This window comes from Patiria miniata, unplaced genomic scaffold (genome assembly GCF_015706575.1).
Source record: "Patiria miniata isolate m_02_andy unplaced genomic scaffold, ASM1570657v1 HiC_scaffold_3, whole genome shotgun sequence".
Lineage (NCBI taxonomy): Eukaryota > Metazoa > Echinodermata > Asteroidea > Valvatida > Asterinidae > Patiria > Patiria miniata.
Window position 1 is genome coordinate 37974307 of NW_024037069.1, and position 24962 is coordinate 37999268.

At 39.1% G+C, this 24962-nt stretch overlaps 2 protein-coding genes across 10 annotated transcripts in view; one reads left to right on the forward strand and one right to left on the reverse strand.

Annotated features, from left to right (window-relative positions):
• Positions 1–207: 207 nt before the first annotated feature.
• LOC119737007 (histamine N-methyltransferase A-like) lies at positions 208–12547 on the forward strand. Of its 2 annotated transcripts, XM_038211063.1 has the most exons (4): positions 208–816; positions 6333–6656; positions 8131–8507; positions 8739–12547. In XM_038211063.1, the coding sequence occupies exons 1-3, from the start codon at positions 636–638 to the stop codon at positions 8505–8507; spliced, it is 882 nt and encodes a 293-aa protein (XP_038066991.1). In that variant the 5' UTR covers positions 208–635; the 3' UTR covers positions 8739–12547. The 2 variants fall into 2 exon arrangements, with proteins under 2 accessions (XP_038066991.1, XP_038066992.1); XM_038211064.1 differs by lacking the exon at positions 208–816 and adding an exon at positions 6181–6248 and having other exon boundaries at positions 8131–12547.
• The window catches only part of LOC119737003 (RNA binding protein fox-1 homolog 3-like), a 57848-nt gene continuing 43219 nt past the window's right edge, over positions 10334–24962 (reverse strand). For 4 of the 8 annotated variants that reach the window (XM_038211059.1, XM_038211053.1, XM_038211055.1 and 1 more), the window contains 4 exons: positions 24053–24128; positions 22242–22411; positions 18877–19056; positions 10334–14760 (listed from right to left, as the gene is read on the reverse strand). In XM_038211059.1, the coding sequence (XP_038066987.1) occupies positions 14713–14760; positions 18877–19056; positions 22242–22411; positions 24053–24128 (474 nt within the window). In that variant the 3' untranslated portion in view covers positions 10334–14712. The remainder of the gene's footprint in view (positions 14761–18876; positions 19057–22241; positions 22412–24052; positions 24129–24962) is intronic. The other 4 variants (XM_038211056.1, XM_038211054.1, XM_038211058.1 and 1 more) reach the window with 4 other exon arrangements.

Sequence of the window (24962 nt, forward strand, 5' to 3'; positions counted from 1 at the left end):
ATGCGACGCTCAAAAGAAATCACATCCGGTATGGAATGTGCTCATTTCTATGGGAAGTTTTCGGTGCGCACATTGTCTAACTGCGGTCTTGAACAGCTGCAGCCAGATCGGATTTATACATAGGTCATAGGCCATTTCCTTCACAAGATTCTGTGAAGCTCATCAGAGTATGTCTAGGCGCTCTGAGCAAACTTTCGTTAATATGCGGAAAGTGTGTCGGTTAAACTGACTCCCTCGCATTGCATCACAAAATATAGATTTTCCTCTTTCACATGAATATAATTTCTTCATGATTAAAGGCGAATAATTATGGGCACTTTTCCATTGAAAAATGCTCAACTCAGTGAAAATTTCGCGTTTCCTATGGAGGTCACGGCACATTAATTTTCCCCGATTTTTGAGGGTGCGGGTTTACTTCTTCGAACGGCATACGTGTGAACCGTACCGGGTCGCATACAATGCAGGGCTTTGATTTTCTGCACATAATGGGTGACAAAGTTCTCCATATGTAGGGGAAAGGGACAGAGGAGTTGGATTTTCATTTCGCTCGTACCCGTACCCCCGCCCCGCAAACAAAGTTTGCTCGCCATACAGAAGGGCAACCTCCGTCACCTTATGACATCTGAGAAATTGAAATGGCGCTGTCGACACACAAATATCATGAAGCCCACAGTGTGTACAGGAGATTGACCAACAGAGAGAAAACTTTAATCGAATGGTTCCATGGAAATACACAAAGTTTGTTGGACAACGCCTTTGCAGTGTCGATGTCACAGGATACAGACGTAAAAGTGCTAAGTGTTGGAGCGGGGGACGGTGCGTATAACAGTGTGTATTACATGTACAAAAAAATTGGGCGTGGGGGCGACAGACCCCCCATGAAACCTTGTCGCCCCCAGTCCCCCCCCCCCCCCCCCCCCCCCACTGAGATTTTGAGTTTCTAAAAAAATTATCATTGATCTACATGACGCCCCCCATGAAATGTTCCAGCCCCCCCCCCACCCAGCGCCCCCCCCCCCCCCCTGAAAAATTCCTGGCTACGCCACTGGCCCCGGTTTACCATGCACACCATGGCTCGAACTGTAGTGTGATCCGGTACACTCGCTGGCCCCGTCCAGCTGTTGCTTCACCGTCACTGTAGCGGTCCGCTCCCGCTTCAGTCTGGCCGTCTCTGCGAAGCGAAAGCTCGTACCGTGCCCACTCGGTTCAGCTAGAATCTTTGGCATACTTGGTTCCCCCAGTTAGTGTTGTGAGACTCCGACACCGGTGTTGAAACCAAGGAAAAGCCTGACGTTGGAGGAATCCCCACAAAGTTGAATAAACCAGTAAAGTCACTGTGTGAAAGCTCTGATTCCCGCCAAATTCGTTATCATAGATAATAATGTTGATTCTAATATAAAGTTAATGAACTAATAGGGAATGCAACAATACTTTCAGGAATGAATTGCAGGGCAGTTCCGTCGCACAGCCTTTAACGTGTCACCACTTGAAACTTAGAACTGATACGACACATGGATTACAAGATACGAGAACTGTTCGATTGCCTCATTGATGTTCTCCGAAGTCACCGTGTTAAAATTAGAAAAAGTTTTAACTATGGAAGGTTGTGAATCTTTTCTTTCAAAACTGAGGGAGGAATTATTGCAGTCATATTTATTTTATCGTCAATGTAAAATTGTGTCTTATTTCATTTTGTTCCCGGGTATTTTCTTGTTGTTTCTTTAGTGAGTGTATTTAATGTGAGTGTAGACCTATGTATGTCAACTAGGTTGTTTGTTTGTTTGCATTTTTCTCTCTGGGGAATGGGATTGCTTTTGTTTCTCGGTTTTGTTTTGTTCTGTTTGTAATAATCTTTTTAGCCCGTTTGTCATTCATTCCCGTTGTTGAGTCTGGTTGTTTGTTTTGTTTGTTTGTTTGTTTGTTGGGTTGTAAGAGTATTTATTTATTAGTTCGTTTTTATATTTTTGTATCTGTCTGGTTTGTCTAATTTTTCACTCTATGATTTTTTTGCTGAGTCTTGTCTCATCTCCACGTCTTGTCTCGTCTCGTCATGTCTCGTCATGTCTCGTCTCGTGTGGTTTCATAAGATTTGTACAATTTACTTTTCAATAGTACTTTAATTTTTATGAATGGAATTTTAAATCTGTTTTATTGGCAGGGGTTTGGATAATCGTCTGATGACAATTGTTTTTTTTACTTTTACATATCCGTGGCAGCCTGTCCAACTTTTAGCTTTTATTTTATGTTTTAAGATTTAAAATAAAATAATTGAATCAAATAAATCAAATAAAGTTTCTTCAAGTCTTTATTACGTTGGAGATTTCCCGATCGCAGTACATATGAGAGGCAGCTCACATAGGCGCGACCTAATCCGGCCAAATTACGATTTGTATACTAGTTTATCTGTGATAATAACGAATTTCGGCCCCTGCACTTGATGGTCTGTATTTGTAGAAGTGAAGGGTCCATGTCCCTGAACTGGATTTCTGAAGAAAACATTTGAATGGAATCTATATTGATAGGGAGTGGAAGGAATCTGTTTGTTTGTTTGTTTGTTTGTTTGTTTTTCAAAATGGCGATGGGGTGATCATCGTTGGAGGGAAAAATCACCCAAAAAGTCATAGGTCAACCCCCCCCCCAAAAAAAAAAGATTTCCAAAAAGGTAAAGAGGATTAATTCAGTTTTCATTTGATGTATGTTTTGATCACCTGTGAGGGTTCAGAGTATGTTCCCAGATTTGTTTAAACTGGGGTATTTATCTTTGGTGCCTATATGGGAATTTATGTATTGGTGTGCAACCTTAAACGAAGTGCTGTAAATTCAGGGATCGCATCAACAACTGCTTTCACACAGTCATGTTTGTGTACCATACTTTGCCACACATAATCTTTTCATCTGGAAGGCTCCTGTCACAGGAATGTCCCATTAAATTGTTTAGAAATTATGTTGAAAATAACATCTTCATGGATTCCCAGCACAACTCCTCACAATAAGCCCAGTGTTAACAATATTTCTCGTTGTGGGTCTGAAAATGAAAATTGTCGGTTTGTGTATTATGAATATGATCAAGTGAAATTATTCATGCAGTATTTTGCCCATTTCCCTCGAAATTGCATATTGTATTATTGTACATTTTTATCAATTTGCTAGAATATGTGATACATCACCAACAAGTATCTTTTAACGAAATTCAATCCGAATATTTATCAATTTAAAAAAAAATTGTGTGTTTTGTTACTTGTTGGTGTCCCTGCCACACTGTACGATGGTGTAGCCGTGCGTTATGCATGTGGACTTTACTGAATAGAGTCTGGTGACTGTACATAGAAATTTCTTTGAATAAAAGTCGAATCGTTCATCCATGTGCACTTGTTTTGCAAAGCAGGGGCAGTGGTTCAAGGATATCTACATGTATGTTGACTTGCAGAACGTGTGCAAGAACGCGACTTGAATGCTTTTATGTGTTCACAATACAACGACGCTGTTTAGTTATTTCACTGTGTGACACAGTGAGAAATTTTGGAATCATAATGGCGTCAGCGATAATTGCTGGGGAGCTCTTGCGTACGACTTTCTGTACTTTGGTACTGTTGTCTCCAGGACAATTGTGTGTACGGTAACCCGACGTACCCAGATTTTTAAAGACGAAATTGCCGACCACAAACTTGTTAGTGCCATATTTGGCAACTATATGTGCGTTATTAGTTTAATTAAACATATGAACAGGTTAATTAAACATAACAGCATAGAAGACCGACAGACGAACATAAAATGTTACAAAATAAACATATTTGTCTGGATAATTTTTTAGGGCGTTACCGGCAAGTTAACACAAACTTGGTGTTAAATAGACCATGGGAGTTACTTTTCTTTGACTTTTCATACAAGTTTACATAAACTTTAACTGTATGGCCTGCAGTGGCGTAGCCACCGGGGGGGGGGGGGGGGGGGCGTGGGGCGACAGCACATAATACCGCGCCGTGGATGTTGCTACGGGTATACATGTAGTACTTTTGGCCGTGCACAGAGAGATAGCAAAAATAGAAAGTATCATGTGACTCGCTCTCGACCAATCAAGACGATGCCGAGTACGCTGTGTCATTTTGCAATCACTCTATGCCACTCATTTGAAGTACTTGGCACAATTTGCTCACTCGGTATCTGAAACTACAATACTTGTTACTGGTAGAGCTGACCCAACCTTCAAGTCGGGAAGAAATCGTTCGAAAACTTCCCCAAATATGTATTATCGCAATTTCTAGGAATTGTTATTTCATGAGTAGTTGGACACTTATATCATCTTTATGTCGAATTTCAGCTTAAAGGGGCAATAGGTCCTGAGATCCCCGAAAATGTTATGTTTTGGATTGTTTACTTAGCCTATATCAAACATCTGGTTGAAAGGAAACCAACCTAATGTCTTACCGATCCCCGGCGAGAAAAGACGAAAAAAAACCCGGGTGTTTACATCGGACATGACGGAGAAAGAATACGTTCTTCGTGTCGCTGACCTTTACTTCCGGGTCTACCGGAAGGTCAAAGTTAGGTTAACTTGAAATACAGACTGAAGCCCCAAATTCAAAACGAACCGAATTTCTTCCACGCGATTTCGTTAAAACCTGGTACGAACTTGAACCCCCGTCTGAAGATGTTTTTAAAAATCTGACGTCATCATGACGTCATCAGGTTTCAAATTACAAGAAATTTAAGGGCCAAATTTGTGAAAATATTTTTAGCTATATCTTTAGAACTAAATAGAGTATTGTACGTGTTCGTTTTGGCGTGAGGTTGTAAATGATGCCTCGGGCAACCATTCTTATGCCTGGGTACAAAACCGCTTGACCTTCACAATAAAAATTGAATATATCCCGAAAGCGGAAGCTCTTTACTATAAGCAAATAAATTATGGAAGTGTTTAGAACGGAATAAGGACATACAAAAAAACAGCATTATGATGTCATCATTTAAAAGGGCGCCTTCAAGCGGTACATCAAATAGGGTTTCCTTTTTTTAATTTAAAACCATCCGTCCAAATTTAACCAAATTGCCCCTTCTTATTTTTTTGTGAACTACATATAACTTTGCAAGGTTTCAAAATTATGACGTCATCAGACTGGAAGTTACTGTAGCGAGAATTTGAAAATGATCATTTGTTTGTTTTTAAAATTGTATCATTTGATCCGTTTTATGACTTTGTTCGTAGCCATATCCGTTACAACGTTGACCTTTCGATCTTTAATGCTGTGACATCATCAAACCGGAAGTTAGGTGTATTTAATACATACACTTATATTTTCCATATTTTCATATGTTATTTTAACTTCATAATGAATATGCACATGTCCTCTCCGAACTAAATCAGTATTGGTGACATCATCAATTTCAAACCAGAAATAAGAACTGTACGTGTACATAAAATGTATACTGAAATATGACACATTTTGTTTTAACAAAATCATTGGTTGTACTGGAAAGGTTACATTTTTGTGATCCTTTGTTGAGTTTGTTCTTACATAAAAAATAACTAAATTGGGCTGTTCATGTCAGAACAAAGTTTGTTCTGACATGCAATTATTCATAACTAAACTGGGCTGTGTCTAATGAAATATAGTTGTCGGCCCGACAGGGAGGTTTTGTTGGAAATAAATAAATAAAATAAATAAATATACTCTGCGTTTGGAACTCAACAAACGCCTTGACCTTTGTTTGCATTTTTTTTTTATACACACTGTACACACTATTTCGTAAAAGTTCAGGGTCCGCGTGTATATACTCATTATATAGCATACTTCACAATTTTGGATGAAAAAATTTTATGTAAAAATTCGAATGTAAAATTCACGTAAAATCCGAATGTAAAGACAGATTTTAAAGTACACATGCCGTCATGTGTACTTTAAAATCTGTTGTTTTTTTAGTCCTAGTATAGCTCTACTGAGTGGAGCGTTGGAGCTTCGGTACCCTCCGTACTATAGCGCTCCACCGATAGGCATACTTTGATGACTGCTGCACGGTATGCATTTTGTGCATACCCTCGCGAGAACAAAAGGCCCCCCAAAAACTGGTAATAAGAGAATACAAATAAGAATGACAGTTGCCCTGGATAGATCTACACATTCATGACATTCCATAAGACCCCTTAAATTGTTCCAAACAGAGCTAGTCCTAGTATTAGGTGCACTGATGTGGTAGACATCTCAAAGCCGGATTGGTCCGAAGTCCCATTGGTCCGACGCCCCATAGGATTAGTACGGGTTAGGGTCCGACGCCCCATAGGATTAGTACGTTATACTGCTTAACATATTCCAACGAATTCTTCTACCTTACTGCAGGTCATGTGGAAAGACCGATCTTTTCCTGTCTCAGAGATAGCTTGGGATATTCCAAGATGAATGCTACCATTGTGGAGCCAGAGGCAAGCAGCATACAGCGCTTCCAGGATCTAGTTGCTAAAGAGCCTCTGCATGGTGTGAATTTTGACTGGAGATGTCAGACTTTCCAGAAATACGACAAATCCGAAGAGGCGATGGGCGACAAGTTTCACATCATAGCTTGCATGGGCTCTCTGTACTACTTGGGAGACTTGAACGAGGTTTTGAAAAACCTGTACAGCAGGCTTGAAGATGGCGGCATTCTACTACTTGGGGTGGCACAAGGTTGGCCTAAAATAATAATTTACTCGCATAAGTTCACATACGGTGCAAGCACGTGTGCACGAGCGCCCACCTGTACCTTCGGTTCATCCGGTTCGTTTGTAAAAACGTCATACACGCGCGCGCACCACTGTTTACTCCCGCCCATCGGATAAACGCTCGAGGTGCGTTAACTTCCGGTGTAGCGTGAATATCCGACTCCATGAAATGTGGACTCATTGGTAGTACTGCGCACGCGTGAGTACGATACTATGCTATTTTTAGGATCGTTTCGGGAGAGTGCCCTGTCACGTGCGAGGGATCAACCAATAACAGGGAAATAGGGGTCCGATTTTCATAGGAGTCGGATTTTCATGTGACACCGTCTGAAGTACGTACGCATGGTTGGATTGAGATGACGTCATACTAACGAACCAGATAGATAGAGATGTGTTCGTGTGACACAAGCTGCTTCGTGTGTTTCCACAAATTCTTGTTTCTTGGAAGGGCAAAATTATTCGTCGTTACGTCAATATCGTATATATACTACTAGCTAGCACAAGAAGCTACAGCTGAATAGGACCTTTAGTTCTGTAGACAGGCTTCACTGAGAAAACCTATGGCCTTTTGTGGAAAAGAGTAACGGGTTGTTTGAAACACAGCACGTGATACAGCAAAAATAAGAACAAATTGAGATATTGATTCAATAATATTAAAAAAAAAAAAAAAAATTACACACACAAATCTTTCCTGAGGGCGCGTTTTTAGAAGAATTAATTTTTTGTGTGTAGGAAAACCTTGAGTGCGCTTTAAAAACTACAATATATTTTTCGAGAAGGAAATAACTTTTTGAGGCCGAATTGGTGCACTCAAGTAAAAAACAATTACTGCCTCCGATTAATAGGCCTACATGCCTTAAACGTGCCTTACCGAACATTCGTCCGACAGAAGTCTGACATTTCGGACTTACGAGGCATAATACACTTTATTTATTCTGCCTCATAGGTCCGACGCCTCATAGGTCCGACGCCTCATAGGTCCGACGCCTCATAGGTCCGACGCCTCATAGGTCCGACGCCTCATAGGTCCGACGCCTCATAGGTCCGACGCCTCATAGGTCCGACGCCTCATAGGTCCGACGCCTCATAGGTCCGACGCCTCATAGGTCCGACGCCTCATAGGTCCGACGCCTCATAGGTCCGACGCCTCATAGTCCGACGTCGGATAAAACGAGGCGTGGACCTAGTACGAGGCGTCGGAGCTATGGACCGTAACCTGAACAGGTTCATTGTCCGACAAGGCAAGAACGAGATTTTAGTGTACCTCCGACGCAGCTAATATAACAAGAACTGAGCCAGGACTGAGCATGCTTGGGCGCGGCGCGTGCCTTTTGACGCTGAAGTTTTCTTCTGTTCTCTTAGTAGTTTTCACCATTGAGGGGGCACTCCAATGTCTCAACATTTTGGTGAAATTAATGTTGCTTTTTGATTTAATTCAGGTGGAATTGGTTTTGGAAAGCTAGTGCAGTATCTTCAAACAAAACTGGACAACGGCGCCTGCGCAGAACGCTACTCCTCCTGGGAAGTCCAAGACGCATGCAAGAACCTCAACATGGCCGTCTCACAGACGTACATCATCGAGGCGTACCTAGATATCTCGATGTGTCTAGACAAACCCCCTGACCAGCTCTCACAAGACGCGCTAGCTATGCTTGATTTTATCACGTATAGAGAGGATTTCGTTCGGCGAGCACCGCCAGATTTGCTGGGCGAGGTGCTGAGGTTCTTAGGCAGCGAGTGCACGGAGAGGGGTCCGGCTGGGGAGTTCTTACTCGACGAGAGCACCGCCTTACTTGTCATACGTCGCGAGGGATAAATTTTGCACTGTTTTGTTTTTAAAGTTTTGTTGGAAGGGGTAGCTTCTCTGGTGTAAAGGAATCTGATTTTGTGTTTATCCTAAAACGTACCTACCGAATTATCAAAAAGTTTTTAGATGAATTTAGAAAATTTAGAGGAATGTTAATGAAAATTGTCCAAATTGAAAATAACTGCAACGGCGCCCTCATACGTCAGGAGCCAATGTATTTTAACATTGTGATGATTATAAATTTTGCACTGTTTTGTTTTTAAAGTTTTTTTGGAAGGGGTAGCTTCTCTGGTGTAAAGGAATCTGATTTTGTGTTTATCCTAAACGTACCTACCGAATTATCAAAAAGTTTTTAGATGAATTTAGAAAATTTAGAGGAATGTTAATGAAAATTGTCCAAATTGAAAATAACTGCAACGGCGCCCTCATACGTCAGGAGCCAATGTATTTTAACATTGTGATGATTATGTTTTATACCAACCTCGTCCCCAGGGTGTTGAGCAGTACGCGCCCACCACTACCTGCTAGGTTGGAAAAAGTAAGCACTGGGGACGAGGTTGGTTTTAAACAACAACATTAACTGTGTAGTGACATTTCTTAGTGCTAAGTCATATGCTAGAATATCATAATCTAATTGGCCAGCACTGTTAGTGGGCGTGGCTTAAGTCATCTACTGAGCAATACTGCATTTTAATTGGTTAATGCATCTCTGTACTTTAGCAATGATGTATAGGGATCATGTTAGCCTATATACATATAACTATCTGCAAGAACAGACAATATCAATGTACTTCTCGAACCGCAAATAAAAACAAACCACGAACAGCAGTCGTTATCAGACTCATTTTTTTTTATTCAATGCATTTGATGCCTCATTCCATGGTGTACACGGGGTCTACCCGATGTTCCCCAATACCGATGTTTCCAGTGTACACATTACAGCCCAGAGAACCGTTTCAAATAAAACTGAACCCTTAAAAACTAAAGTTATGGCTCCATGATATTCCAGGTACGTCATGAACAATAGGGATGTGGATTACGTGTATATTTTTCAAAAGCAAAAATTTCACCCAATGCAAAGTGTTGTTCTTCAATTCCAACCCTGACTAAACCCACTAACGTAACTGGGGCGCTAGAACTCCTTTTTTGACATTTGGGATTTTGTCTGCATATTGACTCCTTTTTTGACATTTGGGATTTTGGTCTGCACGACAGACCAAAATCCCAAATGTCAAAAAAGGAGTTCTAGCGCACCAGTTAGTGGGCCTATCCCCCTGACATACTTGGCATTACTGCTGTCTCAAAATGTAAACTAGTATCTGAGAGATTGAAGTTATCTTAAAAAGTTAATTTTTTTCCGTCTTTTTGGCGTCACCTCATAACGGTAGCATTTTTAGACAGTTCTTTAATCCAAAGCAAAAACATCATGCTTTAACAATGTAGCTTAACTTATGCCAGTATGTATGCTATTGGCAGAAAACATACTTCTTTTCCAAAATGTTTTACACTTTATGAATTTCATTTTAGTCTCGTAGAACAAAACAGGTGGCCAATTTTGAGATATTTTGTGGGAAATATGTCACATACCCAATTATCTTGACAAAATAAATCGATAATCAGTAAACATGGAACAAGATCTCAAGTCGGGTTTCTTGAAATTTCAATTCATTTGGTGGTTCCCAGAACAAAATGTGCTTCTAAAATACAAGTCTGACTAAAACGGCTTTCAACAATACGTCGAAAAGATATCTATACCAATTATGCTTAAATGTTTTAATTTTGTTCTATGTGGCATATTAACAAACGGCACAGAACTGAAAACAGACAAGTTGGTGTTTTCCCCTTAAAAAAAACAAAAACCCCAAAATACAAATCTTGGTACAGTTTATTTTAAACACTAACAGGAAAAATGGAGTCATCCAAAAGATTCAAGGCTTTTACTTCAGAAAAATATCTCACTATTTGTGCCTTGGTAAAGAGGTTGTAATGCACACAAACAAAAGTCAACCCTTTTTGGTATAACTGTTGCTAACCATACTAATGCGGTGAAATATTCAACTATGCGTAGTCTATTTACTTGTTAGGTTACACATACATTGTATTTGGACCTGATAATCTGCGACTGTTTGTTTAAATGGTATAAGCGGCATTTATACATATACCATTCACCAAAACCCTATTTGATACATACTAGGCGCAAAGCCGTGAAACCATTACAAAATCTACCCACAGTTTTTGCTTGAATATCATATCGAGTTTAACAGTGAGGGTATTCAGTAAACTCTACTAAACTATCTTCTTACCTGTGAAATAGCACACATAGTGTTAAAAAAAAGACAATTTCAGAGACTGGATAAATGATATCTCAAAGGAAAATAAAAAAAAAAAACCCTTCCTACTAGCACAGTTGCAAATTTAATCATTATAGTGCAAAAGAAACAAAACCAAATGCCAGAAAAACACCAAAACAAAACAAGTCGTCTACATTTTCATGACTGTTGCATACTGTGAAATTCAAATATACAAATCCAGACAGCCAATCAACTTCACAGGCCTGCTAGAACAGGGCACACGATTGGTCAAGTATGGCTGGATTGAAAAGACAAACTATCTGATTGATTGGCCAATTGCTGTATGTTTAATTATTTGTTACTAAACCTTTCTCTTTTTTGTCAAATTATTTTCCCCAGTGATTTTGAGTGCACTTTTGCATGAATTTTCCAAATAAGAATGAGATATGCCAACTTAAAACACTATCTACTTCAAATAACTACCGAGACAAAATGGTACAACTTGTAAAGAGCTGCATAAATAAATGTTTAAAAAATGAACTTGTAACATGAGGGAAAACCTAAGATAACAAAACATTCGCTGAAAGTAAATGAAGATTTTCAAAAGACAAAGGAAAGAAATAGTGACTACATGTAATATAATGGCAATATAAGAATAACAATATTCCAGTCTTTAAAATTGTTTTGTGTTTCACTAAAAGCAAAACTGTATTATAGCACTAAAAAAAGTTATTCTTGTTCATCAAATCTTGTAAAACTCAGTGGCATCAACTACTCCCAGATACCCATGACAACAGCAAAACTTTTAAAATATAACGAATAACAGAAAAGCAACAACAAAAAACAGACAGGGCATCAAAAAAAAGTAAACATGCCCTTGCCATTTGTGGAGGGCACGATATAATAGCACACTGTACAATGGTTTTCTACACCATTAGATAAAACACCAACATCTAACAATACTCAGGCCATTGGATTACCAGGGGGTAAACCATTGCACTCAATTAAACTGTTTTTTGTTTTTTTCTTAATCTATACAGGCTACAATAGACACGTTTCAATAAATTCAATATATTGAACAATAAATATAAATGTATCGTTAAACAAGGGTCTCATGTTCTTGTGTCCATTATTAAAAACGTTTTTATTTAATACTGTGCCATTTTCAGACTTGCGGCAAAAGACACCAAAAAAAAAGGAGTTTAACGACTGTACAGTGTTCAAATGGACATGTTTACAGAAATAAATAAATAGTTTATATGCAATAATACATGTAAACTGGAAGAAATGCAACAGCACAATATTTAATGAGAGTGCTGCTGTCAGTTCTATACAAGTGTTTAATATTTACGGGCAAGCGTCTTAGCCTAGAATATAAAGGATGCACACTTTCAATGTGTTAAATAACAATATTTACTTAAAAAAGAAGAAACAAAATCAAAACAAATGATAGCTATCATACTCTCTGCTGTGATGTCCGTGGCAGTATATCTGTTTGTATAGGAACTGTTCGACCAAAGGTGAAAATTAAAAATCGCAGCCCGATTAAAAACATCTTTTACTCAAAACAGCAAAGAACTGTTGTTTGTTGCTCTTTACTAGAAGTGAGACTTTCCTCGACTCTGAAAAAAAAAACCACCGTAACGAGCCAATCAAAAGTGCTGTTCTATCCTTGTTAAACGGCTGCTGATTTCTGATTGGTTGAAGATTACCAAAAGAGATTAAATGCCCATCCAATCGTGTGGTAGCACGAGGCACTGAATATTCATACAGAATCTGATTGGCTAAACTTGAGCAATTTCCTTCGGATGTGTACTGGGTTCATAGCACACTTTAAAAAAAAAACTGTTCCCCTTTTTAATACATCAACCCTGAAATTATAGCACCACATTTAGCACGTAACAATGTGTCTGAATAAATAAAGGTCTATCATAAGGAATAAAATACTACATGCAAGACTTTTTGAAGACAGGAAAAAAAGTTCAAACGTGGCCAGGAATGTGGTACAAATTCCTGCACTGTTTGCAAATAAAATGACAGAAAAAATACTGATTAAAAACTAGCAGTTAGCAAAATATTGCCACTAAAACTCGAAAGTTACCTAATCTTCTGGAGCACTACTTGCTTTTTTAAGGTTTTATGTACAAAAACGAGACAAGCCGTAAAAAGCCTGTGTCCACTTGCGTGCATGGAAGAATACCACACTGTGCATGTTGTTCAAGTATAACATTGTTCAAAAACACCTGTTTTTTGTGTCTATCCCAAAAATATTTCATTTTCTTCATAAGCTGGTTACATGGAGAATATCTCGGCTTAAGAATGCCCATTGACGGCATTGAATCTGCTTAAGACACTTTTTTTGTTTACAATTGAGGCATTTTGCACTTTTTATTGACAGTGAAGCTTTTTTTTCTGAATGGTAAAGGAAAATTAAATTGATACATGTATTTATTTTGGAGTGAGCAACACTGTAAACATTTGTGTTGGTCACTTTCCATAAATTTCGCAATGAACAAACCAAATTAAAGGATTTTGATTTAATTTTTTTTTATCTGTTTGGCCACAAGGATTGGATTATTGTGGGCCTCTCATCTTAAAACAAATGGATTTAATGCAACCAATAAGCAACTGTTGAGCAAGATATCCCACTTGGCAAATTCAGTTAGCAAAACCTTACAGGATACCAGCCAAAAGCAATACTGCCAACAAAGACTTCAACTGGTGACACATTTGTCTGGTTCCCCGAGGGCTTTATGAAAATACCATCAAATATGGTCACAAAGTTATAGGTATCAGCCTACATGTACATTAGGCATGAGACCAAAACAGCATTATGGTTGCAATACAGTTAAAAGTGCACGCTTATGAAATAGTCCTTTGGTATTTTTTTTTTTTTTTTTGATTTGAATTTACAAGAGAATACATGGCAAATACCTTGAAGTCAGTTCACCCTGTTAGTATATTTTGTTAGCTGCTTTTGTATGACGGTTGTAGAACAAAAAAATACAATTCTGCGTACTTTACCAGATTACCCTGTGGGAATAATGAGTTGTCTTCGTATTACATGTTAGTAAAGAACAACCTATATGATTCATCTCTGAATGAGTTCAAGTGAGCTGTCTTAAAAGACTTTGATTTGTTTTCGCATTCTTATATAACTTTCTTTACATTATTATTTGATTGTTTTTTTCGCAGTTTGTTTGAGTTGGCTTCAAAAACTAAAATCCTTTTTGTAAAATTTGGGGATCTCTACAAAGTTTCTTTGTAAAGTAGACATCTTCCCTGCACCTATTTACTGTCCATTCGGTAACTCTAACATCAAACATGGACTTTACAGAAAAACCTGTGCATCAATACAGTACACTATGACTTTTTTTTTGGACAAATCTACAATCTTACAGAAGATCCTTTTGAATGTTGGTCCTTTCATTGATCTTTGGGTGTCAACTTGACCCAAAATTTGAGATGTTACAATTACCAATTGAGTCCAGTCTGGCAGTTTCCTACTTGACCGAGCAAGCTTCTGTTACTCCTTCAACAGCTAACCAGTGAAACAGCTGGTACTCATGACATTCTCAAGCAGTAACACTATACATGGTCATGTCACCGGTGATGCATGGCTGGTACTCTGAAATTCCCCAGCAGAATTCTTATGAAGGGAGTCGGGGGCCCAGTCTGGCACAACTGGTTCCCAGACAACACTGGCCATCTCATCAAGCCAGCCGGTACCCTGAAGAGCTGGCGTCCAGCACAAATGCCTACCCATCCGATTGTCACAGCGGTTTTCTTGACCAAGGTGCAGCACGCGTTTTAAAAGTGTCAGATTCTTACTTTACAGGCAGTTTAAACGTTCTTAACATAATAAGAAGAGTTGTTCTGTATAATTTAATTGGCAGCACAGTTCTTGGTGTTTGTTTGTTTGTTTAGTATGGCGTGTAGCGGGCGTAGCCTCCTCTGTAAATACCTGTCTGCTGAAATAAGAGAAACAAAACAAGACATCAAATTAAAACCAAATTTTGTGCACGATCCTTTTTGCTATTTTCGAGGTGTTTAAGCTCACTCAAGCTTGATCTTGCTGAACAATCCAGAATATTACACTTTATCAGAGGCTTAGGGCGCATCTTAATATTTTGTCTAGAGCTATTGTCTACCGGTACGTCGTTGACCATTACCAATATGTGGGAACATCCTGACAATACACAAATCCAGGCAAGTGACCACTGTACACAGATGAGGCCCCCTTCAATGGAGAAACTGCCTGTGACAATACCTAGCACAATGCTTTCACCATTGAAGGGGGCCTCAGCAATAGGACTGATAGCGTGCCCAGATTGGTCAACAGATGTAGCCATAGCTCTGGACATGGGCGTCGCGAGGGGGGGGGGGCCAAGGGGGGCGCTTGCCCCCCCCCCCCCGGAAAAAAAAAAAAAAAAGGCGCGAAGTCATAGTGGTGTAAATTTAATGAATTGTTGGGGGGGGGGGGGAATGTCCCTGCCCCTCTCTAAAACTGAAAAATCGAGAATATGTTTAGAAATACAGGAATTTTTTTGGAAAAATATGATTTTGCCCCGCTCTAGAAAAAAATCCTAGCGACACCCATGGCTCTGGAAGCCCGTTTCGGACTCAGTCTAATATATTTGTTTTTATAGAAATAGCTTCATGTCTTGTCACCGACAACAAACATGCTCGCTGAAACATACTGTTATCTGAAATCTTGATATGAGTAATGACTACAAATCTAATGTGCAGTGAGAATCAACAATTAATAGAAAGACAAAAAGAACACCGACTTAAAATGAAATATCATGCACAAAATACAGACAACAAGTGTCGATATTTGAAAAGCGGATGAAAGTGTGCTAGCAATATCTTTCCTTTTACCACACGATTTTGATGTACTGGAAAAAAAAAGAAAAAAAGATGAAGATTATTTTAAAAGACTCATGGGTTGTTTTGTCTAGCATACCATGGTCATTCAGCTTATGGATGAAAAGAAAAATTGCATCAAATTTGTACGTTAAAACTTGTCCACTCGTTTGATTCCACCATGGTCTGTGCCATAAGGTGTACTACATTTTCAGCTGACACGAGGAAAATGCCTTATTTTGCCTACCACTTGTAGAACTTAATTTCCATCTTTATCTTGTTGGTAATTGTCCCCGTGCAAGAATTTTTCAATGATATAATTATTTTGTGATTGGGCAGTAGGAAAAAAGGAACTACTGAGAGTATAAAGCTGGATGAAATGACGGGAAGAAAAAAGGGTTTATTCCACGAGATTATTTTTTCCAACTTGGTGGTCTGTGGAATCTTAAAACCGGTGTGGAATTTGGTGGCAGAAATATATTTAAATTCACTCTGGGAAAAAAATATAAATTTATTAATGAAAATTACAAACTAAGCATTTGGAATTATATAAGATACTGATGTAAAGAAGCTATGTTTTTAATTTGTTACATCTAATTACCAAAATTATCAAAATTATCCCCAAAAAGCATTAAAAAATTAAGAAAGAGATTAAAAAACATGTTCAGTTATGTTGCTGAGTTTTTCATGTAAGAAAAGTTGACCGTCTACGGCCAAGTTTCTATTTTTTGTTTAAATCGGATGAAGTGAAGTGATATTTCTTTTTTCTCTTCTTATAAAATGACAGTCAGTTTCTGGAACACAATACATATGACAAGTTTTTGATCTGTAATACACTCAACCAAAAAAGAAAGTTCCCCCCCCTTCCAATAGTTTTTTGTCTAACTCAAAAACTACTGAGCACCTCTCGCTCAAATAACGACTAATCAGTACAGAAATTCCTTAGCAATCCAGCCATACTCTTTATTTGGCCCAAAACGGTGATAATGTGTACGAATTTATGCAATTCATGACAAATGATACCAAAAACAGTTGCACTTTGTATGGATACGTGCAAGTTGTGGTTCACACTCACCTTGCACGTATACAAAAGTTCAACTTTTTTTCGGTACCACTTGTTATAAATTGCATAATTTTGTACACATTATCACTGTTTTAGGCCAAACAAAGAGTATGGCTGGATTGCTAAGGAATTTCTGTACTGAACAGTCGTAATTTGAGCAAGATGTGCTCAGTAGTTTTTGAGTTAGACAAAAAAGCAATCAGGGGGGACTTTCTTTTTTGGTTGAGTGTATCATATACCTGTACTGATCTGTAATTGAGATGCAAGGGTCTTTTAAGTTTAAGTTTTAATATTACAATCCACAGCAAAGCCAACGTTTTTCATGCTAATATTATAGACAATACAACTTTCAAACTAACACAGAATCATTTTGAAATTCCAATAATTATATAAAAAAATTAATGCAAATCTATTTCTTAAAAACAATAAATGTGTTAAAATCAAGCAATGTTCAATAACTTGCGAGCATGCTGGAGCACTCAACAATGTACGGCACAATTATCTTGCACGGCATATTAACAAACAGACACCAGTAAGTACTTCACCAAGCAGGCATAGTCTAACACCAAATTGACAACCAAAAGATATGCAAAAATGATTTTTAGGGACCACATCAGTATGAAAGTGAATTGTGCCCAGTGGGGGAAGACAGATTTTTTTTCTTAAATTTAAAAAAAATGTGCCAAACACCCAAGAAACTGCAACTGACTCATTGTGAGTTTTATGCTTACTCTGTGCAGCACTGCACTGTGGGCCACCAACTATATTATTTTGTTTCCATGTGGCTGGCATTGCCGTTGCCTTAGAAAGCAAAGTTTGAAGCACGCCCTCTTGCAGGTATTGCCAAATTTGGTTTTGTCCCTCACCACTTATCCCGGCTAAGGGGAAAAACCCAATTTACAATTTTACAATTGGGATCTCCCCGAAGCAGAAGTTAATTGAAACTATCTTCAGAGGGCATGCTTGCAGAGGGAAAATCAGCTGGCCAGCGATGCAGATGTCCGAACAGTAAAAAAGCAGCGTTATTTATATGTCCTAAATTGCAATTCTCCCTGAAATGCTCAAGGAAGAAATGCCTCCAGTAACCAGAGAGTTTTGGACACAAGATTTACATGAATCGGCTGATGTGATCCTTCAATTGAAAACTTTACAAAACATACAAGTACCAAAATTGCAAAACGACAAATAACTGGAGGCTACCACATTACATGAAATTTTGATCAGTCTGACCAGCAACAACAAATTTTGTTTCAACCTACGAAGAACATATGTAAATGTAATACTTCGTTGGCTGCACCACGAAGTGATGGATCATCTATGGACTTTGTGCACACGATATTTCATTGCTTGGCGTGTGACTGACGAATTGTAGGAATTTTAGCAGTGGGGGACAACTGTTCACTAAAAATCAAAACCTCAAGAACTTTTTCTCTTGATTAGTTTTTTTTTTTTTAGAGTCTTGCCAAAACTTTACTTTTGGTGCTTCAGTATTTTCCTCACTTCCAGAGACTAAAGTTTAAATTGCTTAAGTCAATCTGGTTTGTTTGGTCACACTATGTTGCACAAATTTTTTTCTCAGAATTAACTTTCTCCGATACTTCAAACTGATATTTCTCTCTTTAGAAAGGATTCTTGGGTACATTTCAGAACAGTGGTGAAGTTTACTTTCAAGGAACCTTGGCCTACTGACAGAAGCAAAAGTTTCTGTTTTATAAAAGACCAAAGTCAGTACCCACTTGTTCTTATCCCCAATTGTGGGCAATAAACTGTTAGAGCGTATGGATACCATTTGTGTTTTGTTGTAGCTGGTCACACAACTAACAGAAGACCTTTCAGATGCTTGGCGTTGGCATAATTGTTGTTTACTTCTTTCAGCCCTGAACTTACTTGTACCCTGAGTACACTCAGAAGGACTGTGACAGTTAAAAGAACGGCCAAGAAAAACAGCTGCCACTTGCTCTTACAGGAATCTGAAAGGTCTTCGCATACACGACTTACAACATTCTAGCAGCAAAATACTCATTTTACAAAATTTACCAAAAATACACCACCAGTGAACAAAAATGAGAACCAACCACACCAAATAAGGAAGGAGAAAAAAGGGAACAAATTTCCACACAACCACCAAGAATGGATCGAATAATCCCACGGAATTTACCCTTGTCGTCAAGGAGGGGTATCTTACCCCATACGCCGTTGCCGTGGGGCCGATCGTCGGGTGGTACGGGTCAGCTGTGTACTCCCGGCCGTACGGGATGGCGTAGGCCGTGGGCGTGGCCGCGTATCGGCTGATGTAGCCTCCGTATCCAGCCGCCGCGCTCTGCAAGAGAAGGTCAGTCTATGAAGGAGAAATAGGACAGAGATGGACACACGTGGGGGGAAGTGGGGTGTGACCAACGGGGGAGCCAGATGGGTGAGGGTGGAAAACAAGATGGGGGTGGGTGTTGGGGGAGGGGTGAAAGAAAGGGAAAGAGGGGGAAGAACGGAGTTAGTATCAAAATGCACGGCAAACCAACTGAAAAATCTCGCATGCAAACATGTCAGGTTTTCTTACTTAACAATTCCATAGAACTGCTAAGCACAAAAGTTTTGCACATTTATCAGCTAAGCACAAAATTAGTCTAGAGTCAGTCACAAGCAATGAACAAAATTTTGGCCAGTATTCTGTTTTTGCTTTATAGCAAATATTTCTGTGCTCAGGAGCTTCATGGAATTGGGTTTCCTGAAGATCGGTGGCAGGGCAGAGGGGGGATGTGTAGAGGTGTGGCCCCGTACTGGGGGTGTCCCACCTGAAAGTCATATACACACTCAAACGGATGAGTGATATCATGCAAGGTGCGTACGTTATTGGATTCTTTTGGGGATTGTTTCTGAGTTATTAACAGGCTTCAAGGTATGTCATGTATGTCAACCAAGGCTCCTGTAAACTGAATTTCTTGTGCAATTGGAACTTAGGACTTTAAGCATTGCGTCCCAAACAAATGAGCTTGTAAGTGCATATGGTGTGCAATTAACATTCTGCCGCTGACCTCTTCACTGGGTGAATTCACAACAACAAAATAAAACAACAATATATTACCGACAATAAATGTAAACACCACCAAGATTTGAACCTACACCCACTTGAACACTGTACCGGTCGCTCTACCGACTCAACTTTCTGGCCCTTTTTTTTGGTGGTCCTTTGCCAATAAGCCAAGCAACCCCTGACAATAGTATAAAGGCCAGTTCATACTCGGAGTCAAAGTTGACGAGAATGCCAATGATTTGTGATATCACGGCAAGTAGTTGCGCTGCAAATTCGTATATAGGGTAAGTTGAACACATTTCGACTGTGGTGAATGTTGCAGTGAACGTTTCGTGATGTTACATGTTCATTCGCTTCTGATCGCATTAGCATGAATCATGAACCGGCCTTTTTTGGGGAGAACGCCTGAATATGGCACGCTTGCTTTGCAACGGACAGGTACACTAATCCGGAGGTTTGAGGTTCACATCCAAGTGAATAAATTTTCTCGTGCTTGCTCTCAAACTTATCATCCCTAAAAAATATTTGATTACACCTAAAAAATACTGACAAATCTCTTTTTAGATCATAACAGTTTCTTTGCATTCAACTGTCAATGTTTTGCTATCTTAAATAACATGCTTCTGTCTGTCAGTGTGTCTTATGAATATGCGATACATGCACATGCCTCAATCTGAACTGAAATTCAAGACAGTAAGCTTCACACCTCTTATGTATCCCTATGGAATTTTCATCTAATTTTCAACTAATTTACAAATATTTTGATTTGCTTTCAATATTCAAAATACGTCAAAGATATCATGTGATATGAAACATATTTTGTTTTATATAAAACTTGTCTAAGTGCATTCAGTGTGAAAGAAATTAAACAAATATATATTTTGAAAAGCATGCAAACCAGATGTTATTCAAATTAATGTATTTTGAGAAAATGAAGTCTTCCAAATCATGCAATTTCTAGTCTTTTCTTGAAAAGGTCAAGTTCTTGGGGTCTTTCAACTAATTTTGGCGCCAATGTAGCACTCGCAGCAGGTTTTTCTCAAGGGATGCGTGATTAATTATGCGCATCATCAATACAAATACTGCAAAGCAAAATCGAGGGAAAAGAAATGTTCAGTATTTCATCAAGGTAAAGCGCTTCAGGGGTTTTGTTTTGGAGGTTAATTTGGGGCCTGGAGCAGAGGCTAATTAAAATGCCCTGAGCTAATTGACCCGTACTGACATGTGGGTCAGGTTGCATGATGTTCAAAGGAACACTGCTCCAGACCAGCCACCAGGAATTCTCATCAAGAAAAGTCATTAAGCTTTCAAACCACCCAATGTGATTTTGGTTTTCAAAATAGTAGGGGTGAGGTGGAATTGTGATTTTGGCCTTTTTCAAAACTTGGGCTTCGCCTCAAGAACTGGCTTTATATCCAGCTCTCCAGAATCATTTAGAAACCTTTGATATCCAAACGGAATTGAAAATTAAATGTTCAATCGGACTTGTACAGCCTCCTAATATATAGAATTTGATGTCACAGTGCATAAATGTGTCAGGTTTTGAAAAGCATGAAGCTGGGGCTGATGTCAAAGCCAAGGTGGGAAATAACCAGGGGTTGCTCTTAGCCCAGAGTAAGAATACAGACCAAGTGACAATGTTGTCTTTTTCAGATGGTGACGAGAGATTTCATGATTTGGAGGCAGTTCATGGGATAGGGGATGTGATTTTTGATGCCTATAGCTAAATTTATGTTTCCCTAATCCAATTTCTGATAAAAACGTTTTAAAGTAGTAGTACAAAATCACAAACAGCATGCAAACGAATACCATGTTCTCCACGATAAAAGAAACCCCTCATTATGTCTCCAAGCTTAAAAAAGGGACCTTTACTCAATCACATCAACAATCATGGAACTCCTTTGTGATTTCATTTCTATTATTGTCAGTGTTGAAGTCAAGCACTCCATCCTCATTACTGATATGATTACGGAAGATTGGACGCAATTTAGTGAACAAGTTTCAAGTAGTGGTTCTTCACCCCATCTCCATGGCAACATGTCAGCAACCTCGAAGTGTTGTCATGGCAATGACGGTGATTTAATTATTACAACACTGTTTTGTCTTGAAGTACTTTCAATTTAGCTACCCCAACGGGACAATGAAAATGAGTTGAGTGTTTCATGCACGATGTTGAATTTCGTATGGTCCCTTTTCATAAAACTTGAGAAACGTGTGAGATAAGATTTTTATCAGTGTTGAAGTCGAGTTCATCATAAGACCACACAAGTCCTCATAAGTCCATCACAAGTCTCCACTTCTCACAAGTAATCCAGTCCGAAGTCAAATCGAGCTATTCAAATGACGGATTGAATTTCTTGAAGCCCCCCTCGCTTGTTACTCACGGCTGAACTAGTTAACAGACTTGTGATTTAGTTGTGACTGGACTTGTGATAGACTCGTCTCCAAGACTGATTTTCAACCTCATGCAAATCTTGTGGGCCATTTTTCTGTACCTGATATCTCTCTGGGTAGAATGCCTCTGGGTAGATGGCCGTGGCCGTCGTGTAGCCAGCCACGGGGGGCGGGGCAGCAATTCGGTAGGCAGTGTACGCGCCTCTCGTGGCCCGCCCTCTGCCTATCGCTGGCGCCCTGAGAGCACCGGCTGGGAAAATCGGCAGCTCCACTGTCCCAAGAAAATATCAAACAAGGTTAGAATGTTTTTCAAAGAAAAATTTTGTTTGGCATATCTGCAGGCATGTACTTGTTTTGATGTAACAGGTATGAGTTGTCACTTTCTCACTTTTTTATAACATTTCTATAATAAGAAGTTCACTTAAAAATGACTGACAGTGTAGGGGGAGTCTACATACTAAACTTTCAAGATTTGGTGAAACCTAGAAAGGCATTGTTTATGTGTCACCATATGCCTGGTTTAATTTGCACAGGTAACTGTTAGCTGGATGCTATTATTTTTATGCAACCATGTATAGTCAATCACCATAATGCGCATGCGTCAGTTGGTAATGGGATGGTTCTCGGACTTAACTTCCCTTTTAAAAAAAAAATGCTCCAGACCCATGAATGAGAAGAAAATGCTGAATTTCATTTTGTCGATCATCAGGACTTTATTTAACACAATTCAGGGAACAAAATCAGGCATGCAACTGGGAAGTCGCAAAAAAGAGGAAATTCAAATCTTTCTAAGACTTTGTACAGTGTTTTTTAAATATTTAATGACACGCATGGGAAGTTAAAAAAGAGGAAATCAGCAGATCCGAGGAAAAGTTGCATGCCTGCAAAATTCACTTTTGGGGGGAAAAACATTCCCTCCAGGAATTGAACCTGAAACCTCCAGCATTCAGATCAGCGATTTAACAATCACGCCACAGCGAGACCACGCTGACCGTTGTGGAATATAATCTATAAGAACTGATTCAGGAATCAGGTGACATATTTAGTTGTTCACATGACATGTTTCACGCATATGCATTATAGTCATTGACTACACTTGATTGCATAAAAAATAATTTCTAGCTGGACAGTATGCCTGTTATACTGCCCTCTTTTGACAAATCTGAGAGAGGCCATGATTTAGGACTTGCTTCTTAATCTCAGAGCAAGTTCGAGAGAGGACCATAATCGACTAGTGGTTGATTTGGGAGCTTGCACCTGCGCACTGAAAGTGTGCGAACGATTCTAGTCAAACGCTGGTCAAAAAGTCACCATGAAACTTGTTGGCCCTGGCTCCCCGTTGTCCTTTATAACACGCACAGCTATTGGTTACCAGTGATGCAACCGTGCGCTGCGATCCGGTTTCAAATAGTTGACTAGAATTGTCCAACAATTTTTCATTCGAGCGAAAGTAAGTTGAAGTATGGTTAAGTATAGTTAGGGCCCAAACTTGCCTTTAAACTAACACAATTTGTATGTTTGGTTTGCCGTGCCAAACTTTTCTTCCTTTAGATAGGGCCAAGTTCGGGCAAGGACCATTAGTCGACTAGTGGTTGATTTGTGACGTAACTTACGCCTGTGTACTAATAGCAACGTGCGAACGTCTCTAGTCAAACACTGGTCAAAATGTCATCGCAAAACTTCTGGGTCCTGGTTCCCTGCTGTACATTATTAATGCGCGCGGCTATTGGTAACCAGCAATGCAACCAGGCCTAGTAGGTTGGTTCCAAATAGTCGACTAGCGTAGTCAACCACAGTCGACTAGACAGAGTTCGGGCTAACTTTAGTCGAACTATGGTTAACCATTGGTCAACAATAGTTCTTGCGCGTACTTGCCCAAGGCTGTTTTACTTAGTTCCTGTTTTCAACTCACCAGTGCTTAGCAGTTCGGTACCAGTAATTGACTTAGGTGTCTTGTTCGTCATGACCCGCGCTGTTGCATTGTTCACCTATATCGGGAAGTAAACCAACAGACTAGGGTTAGAAAAAGTCTTGAAGTGGTGAGCTTCAGATAAACAGCCCCCTCTGTTGGTCTGATGTGGCCAGTTTTACTTCGTGAGAATATTTTAGATATTGTCGGATTTTGCCTTTGTTTTAAAGAATGGGTGAGAAAAAAGGATTTGATATTTTGTGCCAAAACATTTTAGCCTAGGCTCTTAAGAAATAAAATTTACAAATTTGGGTTTTGATCCAATTTTTTTGAGATGGATTGGAACTTTGAGGCTCTTATCTTTCAAATTTGTTTGTAGTTAAAAAAAATTATGAGTTGTCAGTTTACATCTAAGTTATAATTGTTTCATATAATTTTCAATCATCTTTTTACACTTTTCAGAAATTGTGTTCATTAGGGACGGTGGAGAAAGATTTTCCCCCAATATACCAAAACTAAAGCTCAATTTTCAAAATCAGACCACCATCAGAAAACGCTGCTTATCTGAATGAAAAATATCTTTGTGATGACGAATCAATGTTCAAATACTTCCACTTTAAAAAAAAAAAAAAAAAATTCAGCCAAATTTAATTGAACAAATACCAGATTTCTTTTATCAAGGAAGCATTGATAGAATTCTTGTGTTTTGACAACTCAATTGATCACAGCAATTCACAGGAAGTTTTTTATAGACATTGTTTCGTCAGCCGCTGTTGTCACGTTACGGACCCATTTATCACAACACAACACGCACGAGGGCAGAGTTCAAGATATCCAAGATGTCTTCAATTTACTAATGCCATACCAGTGCGACATTCTAAGATATTCTTAGTGTTTCCTTGCCCTGAAATTC